The sequence below is a fragment of the Amblyomma maculatum genome, chromosome 3 (genome assembly GCF_055883805.1).
Source record: "Amblyomma maculatum isolate TAMU_Amacu chromosome 3, ASM5588380v1, whole genome shotgun sequence".
NCBI classification, from domain to species: Eukaryota; Metazoa; Arthropoda; class Arachnida; order Ixodida; family Ixodidae; genus Amblyomma; species Amblyomma maculatum.
Window position 1 is genome coordinate 68620585 of NC_139346.1, and position 13201 is coordinate 68633785.

Below are 13201 nucleotides of genomic sequence, written 5' to 3' on the forward strand. Positions count from 1 at the left end.
TTTATAAGCCTTTATAGGCTCAGGAGTGTCCGTCCGGGCGTGCGTGTGTGCGTGCGTCCACAGAAATGTGATTTTTTTTTAAATCTGCGGGATACCGCGAGTTTCCGCGGGGCTTTGTTTACCTTTAAAGCTGTCAGTGAAGAACTTAAGCTAGTAATAGTGTCTGATAATGATAGTGGTAGCTAGTGGCTGTTACATTTAGTGATGATTATGATGATGACCTGTGTCGCAATCATCAGTTGACATCATTCACTATTACGTCACGTTCACTCATGACGCTACGTGTGGCCATGACCGATGACTTCACGAGGCGATTCCCGCATATGTGAAGCTAACCCCGCCGGGATCCGATCCAGGCGTCCTTGAAGCGCCTTTCATTTTGGGCTTCCTCGAACGCCGCACCCACAGCCAACCGAAGCAGACGCACTAAAGAAGGAATCAGCGGGGCATCAAATTGGTTTACAGGAAAGAAACAGCATTGTACCTGTCACTTCTCTGCGGAGACCTGACCAGCATCGCAAAGGAAGGGGGGAGCTGTAAGTTAAAGAAGAGAGAAAGAGATGCCGTAGTAAAGAGTTACAGAATAATGTCTAGCACCTAGGAATCTTAACTGTATGATACATCTTCAATAAGCATCGCGGTAAAGACTAAACAGCGCCGTGCTGTAAAGTCTCTCTTATCGCACATTCATGGTCCAAACTTCCCCTTATAATTTTTGACGCATCTAGGTTCAAAAGATGTTTAGTTCACCTGCTCGCGGTAATTAGCTTCACCTTACAAGTATGCGAGAATGTGAAGGCAAGAGTATCAGGTCTGCCTTTTTAAAAGGTATGACGTATCTCGGCGTACTCTTCAACCTCTGGGAGCTGTAATTTCTCTGCGCAGGTAATATGTCGACTTCTGATCTACTATGTCAGCTCCCGACTCTTAAAGGGCTATAGACTCTTCATTTTTGGGTTCGTGTTTTATCTTCTGTAGTATGGGGGTTCATTCTCGCAAGAATGCGCCACGGAGGGAGGGGCTAGATGCTACAGTCGCCTTCTAGCCCCGACGTGCCAGCCCTAGCATACAGAGCTAGATCAACCCGCAGTGCGAGAAGTCGCCACTGCGGCGGGTTCGGGCCAGTGGGGACAAACACGAGTTGCGCACTCGAACGAGCTTCAATTAGTCCGAGTAACTGTGCACGGCAAATCAGCATCGTACAAATACAACCGCCGTGTAGCGAGCGAACGCCGCGTACGGGGTGAACTAAAAACCACCTAATGGGGAAGTGCGTCAAGGAGGTGAGAGGAAGTCTTCTCACCTGACACGGCTTCTCGCTCACATCCCGTTGCGGTAAGTGCCTACGGTCAATGGGCGATTCTCGGTGACGGCGGTGGTCTCCTCGGCGGAAATCATGAACCGCGCCCAACCGCCGAAGACCCCGAGCGAGTTGCTACAGTCGGCTCCTCGACACGGAACGGGAGAGGTCTCCCGGTTACGCCGGCAGGAAAGAGGGACCCCACGGTAACGTCGCCGCAGGAGACCGGGAGGCGGCGATGGGTGGCCAGCGTGCCCTCTCCTCCGCAACCTCTCTAACAGCGCACGTAATCACGCGTGTTAATTAAGCGCGGGCGTTATAATGGAGGAAGGGGATATTGAATCCCCACAGTAGTGAGGCGTAAGACATTACTATACATAAATCGCCTCTTGATATTCGCATATGGCCGCTGAATAATATAGAATCGAATTTATTTTTTCACCAGTTTCTGTTTTGGTTTCAAAAGTTCAGGGATAGCTTATACGTCATAGTCAAGTCTAGTTCACGAGAGGGATGAATAAAAGAGTAATCATGCCTGTGTCGTTTTATTCACTAGAACACTAAAGCCAGCCTGCCACAAGGACAACAATTACAAAACGTGAAGTCTGCGATTATACTGCTGTTTTTTCATGCTGCGCGTAACATATACTTTATTGTGACGTGAGAGCCATATCTCGGCTGCTGAAACAGAAACCGAAATCTGCGAGAAACGAAAATTTATATAAATTATTCGGCGGTCTTAGGGAAAAACTGAGTCCTGATTCATATACAGGAATGTCTTACGCACTATTAAAAAGAAAAAAAAAAGCCACCAACATTTGGTGTCAATACTCCTTTAAACTGAGACCACTATTCACATGATAGCTTTGGCTGGATGTAATTAGAGAGCTGCTTGTACCTTGTTGTTCCCATTTCATGTATTTCGTATTTATTTCGCAGTGGTGTTCATTGTACAGGCCATTAGCGTTTATACATAGTATACATTTTGCGTTAAATGCGCTTTAGACTATTATTCAGGCGTTGTGACTCTCAAAACATAGCACCACATAATTTTGAGGGGCGAAAAAGAAATCAGTCTGAACGTTATACTTACCCAGAAATGTTGGGAAAATACTGAGAAACTGCTTGTAACGTAATCCGCCTTTTGCGGGAGGATGTGGCGCCATCATGCGGGAGCGGGCGAGAAACACATTGGACGGCAGTGTAGCAGACTACGCGAAAGCGCACCATACGAAATGGCCACGCCAACGCAGGTAGAAAGCGAAAGCTCCCCATTTTTTTGGCCTCGGAGCGGAAAGTAGTGACAGTGATTGCAGTATATCATATTCACGCAGTATGGGGGAATGTTACAGCGTTTTCAAATTCCACTCATAACGCAAGCATATACTATGTTCGTTTTGTAAGAGCGAGTAGCGCGGGCTGTGTTCGACGTGACAGAATGTGACGCTCTCAGCGTGCAGGTTTTCGGTAGACAGGAGAGCGCGGAGGCAGAGAGAGAGAGAGAGAAAGAGGTCTCAAATGGCAAAGCATCCAGGGGTTTGTTGATGCTGCAGAGCTAAATGGAATATTCTCCTGTGAGAATACATAAAATGGGCATAGCGAGCAGGCCTCTCTGCTCTACATGTGATGTGTGTGAAAATTTTGAAGATTTGGTAACCTAGCTCCTGTCAACGGTTTACTGCACATCGCAGGACACTGCGCAATAATTTAAGCTTACCTAAAGAAACAACCTTGCACCTTGAACATGTCCTGGGTCCTTGGTGCGACGGATCGTCTGCTGCGCGAGCTACCAAGGCCTTACTAACTTTTCTGAAGGTCACAGGGTTGATTAATACCCTTTAAAACTCATCTGTGTGTGATTATGTGCGTGTGAAAGTGTGCGACACCGATTCCCTTTTTTTCTCATTTATTTCCCCTTCCCCTCCCACATTCTGTCACCCTCATCCCTCAACCCTCATCAGGAGTAGCATGCTAGGCTTACCACCAGGCAGACATCTCCTGTTGCCATTAAAATATATATATCTCTCTCTCTCCTGTGACTTACGAGCGGCGCATATGCGCGGGGTGTCTTGAGTTACCAAGCACAATGCGGTCACCGCGGCGCCGGCATGGTGCAATGGGCGTCGTTTCCTCCTCGCGTAATCTACAAGCGTGCCGCTATAGGAATTAATCTACGAAGCTCGGCAGAGAGGCACTTGTACACACCCCCTGAAAAGGGCGTTGTCCCGGCCGGAATGCACACCTGCAGGAAACGCGCGGCATTTTTCTGGCAACGGATGATTCAGCACTGTAGCCGGTATCTGCCCTCAGGAGTCAGAACGGATGTGGTCGCAGTGGTGAAAAGGTTCTCAGTGCACAGAGAATGGTCACTCTGTTGTGAAAGGATCCACAACCTTTCTCCCTCCGCCGCGATTTCTGGGGTCGAATGAACGACTTGGTGACACATGTGCATCTCCTACATATCGGATGCGCATCTCGGTCAGGAGCCAACGTTTTTCTACGTCCACAGCGATCCACTCTGCAAGTGAACGAGCATGAACCCTCCAGAAGACTCATTTTTACCGGACGGTTACCTTGCCGTCGTAAACACTTGGACGAAGAAGACATTATCAAGCTCCCTAACGAAGTTCATTTGATTGCGAAGGAAAATCCGAATGCACGAAGGTGAGCCTTTAAGCTAAAAAAAAAAACACACTGTGCGTCGTGCAAAAGTGTCAAGTGTGTCATATGCTCCGAGCGGCAAAAACAGATACTACAGGTATGTATGCACCTAAAGGAAACATGCATGATGAAAAGTACGTACTGGAGTTTGCACCCAGCCTGTAACGCACCAGTGATAGCTGCAATGAGGATTTCTTCGGTGCGTGTTTGCTTTTGTTGCGCCGGGGCTAGATGGCGGTGTATTTTCTCGTTTCTTTTGTTTATGTGCGAAAGGGCTAGGTAGCTTAGATATCACCGGCAGCTGTGTGCGCTAGGCCGTAATGTTTAGCATGTTTTATTGTGACTGCCACCTGAATAACAAGAAAAAAAAAATACGGCGTTTTAATACACTGCCGAACAGCCTCATGGCCAGCTCGACCACTCGCCTCGCGAACGGCAGTGCGTCACAACAAACTCCAATTTTTGTTTCTTTTTATTTAGGCGGCAGTCGTGATAGAACATGCTAAATATTACGATCTAGCGCACACAGCCACCTCTGATATCTGCGCTACCAGGCCCCTTCGCACCTAAAGAAAACAAACGACAAAATACATCGCTACCAGGCTCCGTCGCACATGAAGTAAACACGCGCCGAACAAATGCTCATTGCGGCTATCATTTGTGGGGTACAGGCTTGGTGCAAACTCCAGTAGATACTTTTCATCATGCACATTTCATTTAGATGCATACATCTTCATTACCATCATAATCAGCCTGACTATACCCCCTGCAGGGTGAAGGCCTCTCCCATATTCCTCCACTTAACCCGGTTCTGTGCTAGCTGCATCCACTTGACCCCTGCGAACATCTTAATTTCATCCACCCACCTAACTTTCTGCCGCCCCCTGCTACGCTTTCCTTCCCTTGGAATCTAGTTTGTTACCTTCAGCGACCATCGGTTATCCTCTCTTCGCACTACATGTCCTGCCAATGTCCATTTCTTCTTCTTAATTTCCACTAGAATGTCGGTAACTTGAGTTATTTCTCTGACCCACTCTGCACGCTTCCTATCTCTTAATGTTACTCCTGCCATTTTTCGTTCCATAGCCCTCTGGGTTGTCCTCAACTTAAGTAGAACTCTCTTGGTTAGCCTCCACGTTTCAGCCCCATAGGTGAGTACATGTAAGTTGCAACTGTTGTATACTTTCCTCTTGAGCGATACCTGTAAGCTGCTACTCATAATATGCGAGTGCTTGCCAAATGCGCTCCATCCCAATCTTATTCTTCTTGTTATTTCATTTTCATGGTCCGGATCTGCGGTTACTACCTGTGCTAAGTAGACATATTTGCTTACTACTTCCAGTACTTCGCTACCTAATGCAAACTGCTGTTCCTTCCCAAGGCCGTTGAACATTACCTTAGTCTTCGGCATATTGATTTTCAAGCCTACCTTTCTACTTTTTCAACATGCATACCTGTAGTGAAGTGTTTTGGGCACAGTCGAGAGTACGCAGTCGGTTGCTAAGGTCGGCTATTCACATCTTGACGCTTGGAGGCCTTAATTCAATCTTCACGTCGTTGTTGGTCGAGGCTCGATGAAGGAAACCTGAAAAGCCGCGTCTTGCATCCCGGGACCCCTAGAGAGTGGCAACCGTACGCGGCAGATGTGGTTGGCATCGCTTTCCCAAACCTCTGATGGTCATCGTGCTGCCCGTTGCCGCTAGCCCCCGTGCACTGGCGGCGCCGAGAAACGCCGTCGACGCCGTCCAATGTGTTTCTATCGGTCGCCGCTACGACTTCGCGCATGCGCAGAATTCTCGCGCACAAGGCGGATGGTTTCACGTGATTGAGCTCCACCACAGCAATTCCTGCATCCGCTGAACCTTCGTCAGCAGGATTAGTTTTCTGCTCGTATTTGCGAAAATACACGCCTTTGTTTTTCTTTTCTGTTTTCTTGCAGCCTAAATTGCCGTCGTAACATTAAGGCAAACGCCGAAAGCAAGCGTTTAGCTACGCTTCCTAAGCTACCGGGATTCAGTTATTATCTTTAGAAAATGACCTCAAAATGTTCCGCATTTGCCTTGCCATTAGCTTTAAATATACAGCCCTGTGGGGCTTCTATGAAAATCTCGCTGTTTCGAGGAGAGCAGGAAAAACTTTAAAATCAACTTCTCCCTAAACATACTGAGCTAAGACCAAATCGTTCGAAATTTGCATAACTCCATCCCGTATTTACTGCTTCCTCAAAATTAGACATTCCATAAAAGAGCACATGAGGCTAAGATGTGTTTGCTTCAAATAATTATGCCTGTTACAAGAAGTCACTATCTTCTCGAAGCGAGGAGTCGGCACTCGCCGTGAGGAGAGCATGATATAGGTGGCTGTGCCTCTATGCCAAAAACCGGCGGTTAAAAATGGTTATGTTCGGTTCGTTCGCCAAAATCGGCACAGCTGCATTCAATGATCTTAAGTATTGTGTCAGTCGAGGTCTGAAATGCATTTTACGGCTTCACGTACAGTAGTAGTAATGCAAAGAATCGTTAGACAGAAAATAGAAGCTACTGTGCACTATTTATTGATCACTAAAGAATTGTAGCCGCACAGACCGCCGCAGATATTTAGCATCCACTTAGAATACAACCGGCCAAAGTTACTCGAAACTGCTAAGTGCTACCATTAGTAAAAAAAGCTACAAGTAATTGATATGCGCAAATATTATAAAACAGGGCTACAATGGTGACACTAAAGATCTACCCAACCTAGCCAACAACTTCACTGAATAAAAATGGCAACGGATTGCTGGTTTGAGTAACGTTATTATTAACTTGTCCTATGCAACCAGCCGACCATGCATATGCGTTCATAAATCCGGCGATGGTGATTAAGTTAGCGTAGCGTATCGCCAGGGATATAGAGCCAAGGGTTGCTAGCTTCGCTGTAGCACTAACTACCTCCTTAAAAAAAAAAACAAATAGCCGTTATGCAGTCACGTCAACTGGTATTTTAAACCCGAAAAGAATGGAAAAGCAGAAGCCAGAAAAAAATGTCACCAAGCACTGAAAGTGAATTGCTTCCATCCTGGTGCTTCGAGTTTCGTGCTCTTTTATTATATAAAAAATAATAAAAAAACTCTACCCAGTATCCTCCAAGTTTGTGTCACGGTCATGTTCTCTCAAAGCTATACGAACGCAACAGAAGTAGGCCTCTTTTCCGCATCTTCACTTAACTATAGCAACGAAAATAAAGCTAGATCACTTGTGAGAAAGAGACATTTCTCCTAACTGAGCCTCTGAAGACTTCTAAATATTACCGCAGCTACTATGCAATACTGCCTTTAAGCCGACAAGAGTGCCAGCATTCTACTTCATTCAGGTGACGCGCATCTGTTTCTCCCACCCTTCGCTCGGAAGCAGCAAAGTTTCACGGCTAGTTTCTTGCTCTTTATAAATTGCTTGGGTGATTGCAACCTAACATAACACGTATATAGTAATGACATCCAACTGCTTGCGAAGACGTAAAAAGATACCGTCACGAAACGTGGAAAGTTTTCGTGCAAACCATATTTGAAAGTGTCGCACCGTATGCACGGGACCACAAATCAACATAGTACATGACTTCTGCGCGCCGCTGCAGACCTCGCTCAGCATGTTTGCAGCGACTCAAACGTACGCCGGGTTTTTAAGATTAATCCGCTTGGAGGTGCCCCTTCCCTGTCGGAAATTTTTCTCATGGTGGTTATGATGGAACCATGATCATGGTGGATTATGGTAGTGGGCATATGGTCGTTATGGTGGGCATGGTTGTTATGGTGTGCATGGTTGTTATGGTGGGCATGGTCGTTATGGTGGGCATGGTCGTTATGGTGGGCATGGTCGTTATGGTGTGCATGGTCGTTATGGTGTGCATGGTCGTTATGGTGTGCATGGTCGTTATGGTGTGCATGGTTATTATGGTGTGCATGGTTATTATGGTGTGCATGGTTATTATGGTGTGCATGGTCGTTATGGTGTGCATGGTCGTTATGGTGTGCATGGTCGTTATGGTGCGCATGGTCGTTATGGTACGCATGGTCGTTATGGTGTACATGGTCGTTATGGTGTGCATGGTGGATAGCAAGGTAGGTATGTACAGCCACGGCCGGTCTCGAGGGAGAGAGTGCGCTCTTTCTTCCGGCATCCTCAATAGCCGCGGGAACAATGGGAACGTTTTTCCTCGAGTTACGCTCTCCACCGCTGCAAGGCACGCGACCTGCTCACTGTTCGCTCCGCATCTGCTTCAGCGGCGCCGGGTGGCTTCTGCCTGGTTTCATGTTGTCACTCGCGGGTTTCATGGCGAGTGCAGCCCCAAAATGAAAGAACACGGAATAGATGCTGCAGCGGCATGTCGTCAGTGTACTATCGTCAGTGTACTATACACGTGAACAGACTTTATATAAAAAACATTGTCGCTCAGCGGACGCTCGGAAGCATATATGACATACGATGCGGCATGTTAGCTACTTTTGCCCATTTCAATCCGAATTCTTTCCAAGCCTGCACAAAAATGCAAAAAAAAAAAATCAGCAGTGATCACATTGAAGCTTCTTCAAGGCTAACATTACAGCTACTCCTCTGCAACAGCAAAACCGTGTTTCAGCGCTAGATGCGAAACCATCCATTTATAGCACCGAAGATGGAAATAATTTCATAAAAATGTGATGTGAGTTGCATAATGCTTGCATGATATAAAGTATTAGCATAACAGTCAAAGTAGACTCTAAGGTTGAGTTTTTAATGTTATTATAATTTATATATTAGGAAATGTGTTGTATTTAAACATTATTTTAAAATGCTGTTTTAAAGAAATTTTACATATTATGCTTATAAAAACAAAGGAATGGTTTGATATTCATAACACCACTTGTGCTGTAAGCGGTAAAAAGAGGCTAATAAATGACGCAGCTGGTGATACTCAATTGCAGTGGCTGACAAACGAGTTCACTTGCTTATAAAGCACCCAAGAAACTTCTAAAGCATTAAAGAAGGGAACTTTCACTGAGGAAATGTTTCAAGGAATTCTGTTCATCACGAGCCTACCGTACAAGTTTTAGAATACCTCCTGGGGAATGGTGTCGGCTCTGCCCTCACCAGGAAACTCAATAGCGACCCCATTGAGGCTCTCTTGGGGAAAGTAAGGCCAATGTGCGGAAAGAACGAGATGCTAGACGCAAGGGCCGTAACAGCGGCACTTGACCACGTTGTCAAGACTGAACTTTCATCTTGGAGCAAAATCAAGGCAGCTTTCGTCGATGCCGAAAAAATCATTTCTGCTTGGCCGCAATCAGTAACCGAAGAAATGAAGGAATTGTGGTAGCATCTCCTGTCATCCCATTACCCACTGTCACATATTCAGGTTTAGCTTACGTCGATGAATACATTGATAAGTTAATCGGCGACTTCGGGTGTGACGCTTGCACTATCTTGAAACTAGCTAAAGAAGCAGCCTCATGTACACTCTTCTACGAGGACAAGAATTATAGTCAACACCGCTTGTCCTTCGTTGAAGGACAAGGGGTGTTGACTATATTTTATTCCTCGTACATGATAAATCTTAGACGCTGATTATGGCATCTTTGTATAAACAAAAGGAGTGAAATGTCAGGACCTGCCGGTTGCATCTGACGCGGGCTAGACAAAGAGCGAGTGCGTTTCCTTTGCGCATGAACGGCGGTAGCAGAGGCACATCAGTGGGGCGGTGGCGACCCCACCGAGGTGCGGCGGGAGGTCAAAACAGACCCCACTAGGTGAGGTCGTAAGAGAAGAGAAGCGCGCTCTCCCTCGAGACCGGCCGTGGTACAGCACACTGAATGGTGTGTCATCTTGCGTACCACATATAGATACAGTTCATTGGTGAAGAAAATACAGAATGCTGGTAGTGCCCCTATTTTCCCTGATGGCTAAGGAGCCGATGCTGTATTTGCTAACCTGCTAAGTGATATACTGAGCATGCAAGCTTACAGCTTCTATGCATCCAGGTAGCAGCAGAAATGGCTCACCTACTGAAGCACGCACTGAATAAGCAGCATATAGAAAGTCGAGCTCAGATTCCAGCTTTATTGGAATCATCGGCAACTGAGATTTTCCTGCGATGTCCTTGCCGGCTAGCCTCAATGAAGAAGCGCCTCAGATGTTGGCGGCATGACTGAATTTGTACTTCATCAGGCACATCTGTTTTCGGATGTTTTGCTATGTACTGCGTCAGACAATCTGAAAAAAAAAGAAAACACATGTATCTTTTCAATTCTCCTTCATCAGCCCATGCCATACACAAATAGATCTTGCATATGGCTATGCAAGTGGTAGTACACAAAAATAGCAAAATGAAACATGGCAGTTCCATTTTGACACAGCCCTGTAGCACTGTGCATGTTAGAACAGTGGTTTTCAGCCATTGGACCGCTTGAGATGGGGGAGACGTTTCGATAGCAGGTCACGCAAATTTGAGTCAAGGCTATAACTTAGCCTCTAAAAGGCGTGCACTTGATAAGCCACACCATGGCCTGCAGAGGAGATGGGGAAGAGGCAACATGCTGGCACCGGTGTGCATGCTGCTGAAAGAATTTGGCTCCTCGCAGCACTGCGCAGCTCGCTTGGTAGATGCTTTGCATAGATGCCCAGCTAGCAGTGCAGCCCAAGTTTCGAGTCTCAAAGATGCCGGCGTCAACGAACCTGGTAAACTGTAAACACTCTCTCGCTTTCTACCTCTCGAACAAGCTCTCAATTTCTGTAGTCCTGAGCTTATTTCGCTTAAATTTAAGCGCATTTTCTAGATATGCGGCCAGAATTCCACTGGTTTTTAGAGACAACTCACAGCGAGCAGTCTTAAACTATTTCGGGAAGGGAGACTGACCGTGCTAGTTCTTTTTTATAAGAAGGATGTCAAGTGTAGGTACACATGGACAGAAAAGTCAAGTGCGGGACATGTTCCCTTGCTGTTTGCTCTCTATGCACTCTTGTGTATACGGCCAATCCAAAGTCTGTCTGAGGCTCATCCTTATCAAGGAAATACTCTCGGATGCTCCAGCGAAATAAAAACAAACTCGCTATAAATAGAGCAAGGCTGTTCGTAGATGATCGTGTTGAACGTGTATGACAATAAAGAATGAACACTCCATGTAAAGAGAGCCTGAACGTAGAAGATAGATCAAAAGCTAGCTATGTCAACAGCAAAAACAAACGGAAAATAATAAATTAGAAAGTGTGCATCGCTAAATTTTTAAGTCATTGCTCTGCATTAACTTGTTTTTCATGTAGGACTGTAATATAAGTTTTCCTTTAAATATTCGACATAACTCTGTGATGGTAACTGTCTTCTACGTTACCTACAACATTTATTATTTTGCTTATGGGCGGTCGCTCAGTTAGTATAGGTCGGGACCAAATCATTAAGTAGAGATGTTTCTGTGCACATCCACCGCATGCTGAAAATAAAAATCACGATCATATATAAGATTGCCCCGCCGTGGTGGTGCAGTGATTAGGGCGCTCGACTGCTGTGTCCAAGGGTGCGTGATCCAATCTTGGCCGCGGCGGCCGCTTTTAGATGGAAGAGAAAGCAAGGCGCCCGTGTACTATGTGATGTTAGTGCAGGTTAAATAACCCCAGAGGTCTAAATTTCAGGAGCCCTCCCCTACGGCGTCTCTCATAGCCCTAGTCACTTTGCGACGTTTGGTGCCGCAAACCAAACTATGTTAATCAATTACTGTTAGTCAGATATACCGGGTGTTGTAAGAAACCTCAGCATCCTTAAAAATTCTAAATATAAGAATACATAAACTAAGACGCGAAATATTTGGTATAAGCTTGGGGAATTAAGAGATTTTAGAGCATTGCATTAATTTATTCATCGGAAGTGTACGGCAGCGACTGTAGGTGGTGGAATTCTCACTTCATTTATGTGCCTCAAAACGTCTAAGCCGCGCACACACGAAACTGGAAATGCTTCATCAGGCCCTGTGCACTACCCAGAATGTAAGGCAGACACCCGCTACGATGTAACCGAGCGATAATTATTAACATCCAAGCAGCGTGAACGGGCTTTTTGCTGCCTGTACACTTTATTTTGTCCCTGAAGTAAGCGGATATCGAATACAGATATCGCTTTGTCTATTTTGTCCAACGAGCATCGTGAACACAGTTCGAAATAATTTGAACTACACTGCCTCATCGTAGGGGTTTCACACACTAATATTTTATTTCCGACAGATGCTAACATTTGCCCGTGTTCGCTTTTTTCATGTTATTTTCCTTTTGCAGACTGCATCCTCTTTGTGAAGACCGAAGACAAAGATTCAGTGCCCGAGAACTGCGCGACACAGTTCGATGAAAAGTGTGGTGCGCAGAGGTACACCCTGTACAGCAAAGAGCTGTGTCCCTAGAAGAGCTTGAAAATAAAGCGTTTAAATGTGCTTTCGCGATCATTACTAGAATACCTTGCTCTGAATTTGATTACATGAAACAAAATATGGTAAACTGACACGAACGTGTTCTAGATGTTCATTTCCTGTCTCTGCATTTGCAAGCTATAAAGTCTGAAAGACAGCATTTGCTACGGGATGCCATGCACACCAGACTTACTTCCTCGGCTCCTGCCCACAGATCCTACCATCAGCGAAGCAGCGGGCGTATGCACTCCGACAGATGCAGATAATGATTCACGCAGCTCGGCCGTTCCTTTCATGGAACAAGCGAAGCAAACTCTGGTGAGAAATAAAGGTATGAATAAAGCCTCTTGACGATCAGCTGGCAGTAGGTACATCAGAAAAACTAGGACGAAAGAATGCATTTCGTTTCGTCATTTAGGTGAGGAAAAACAGCGGGAAGTCACCCGTCAGGAGCAACGTAAGCTCGCGGTTGCTGCCTCGCCTACAACTCTTTCAACTGTTCTGTGAAATGCTTCGAAAATAAGCGCCTATGGGCCATAATTCCTATTTTGTGGTGACGATATTGAGAAAAAACCCGGCCCCACTTTGACCGCAAAAACCTAAAATTGATATCAGAGGATATTCAGAAATTAAAAAGTAAACGGCAAAGTGGGCACCCTTGAAAGCTTGCACGCAATAGACAAAGGGATACAAAAATAAACTTTGTAAGCATGCTTCTAGTTGTTTGAAAAGAATAACTGACCTTTAAATTGGCATTGCATTCACACGCTTGAAACTCGATGAGCTAGAAAAATTAGGTGGACGTTAAAGCTTAGCAGTGTTGAGTGGAAGCGCTTTTA

General features: G+C 45.7%; 1 protein-coding gene across 2 annotated transcripts in view; it reads left to right on the forward strand.

Moving 5' to 3' along the window:
* The window catches only part of LOC146194919 (uncharacterized), a 43827-nt gene extending 31125 nt beyond the window's left edge, over positions 1-12702 (forward strand). The window contains exon 6 of one of the 2 annotated variants that reach the window (XM_084596152.1): positions 12235-12702. In XM_084596152.1, coding sequence (XP_084452278.1) covers positions 12235-12356 — 122 coding nt within the window. In that variant the 3' untranslated portion in view covers positions 12357-12702. The remainder of the gene's footprint in view (positions 1-12234) is intronic. The other variant, XM_084596151.1, reaches the window with a different exon arrangement.
* Positions 12703-13201: the final 499 nt, after the last annotated feature.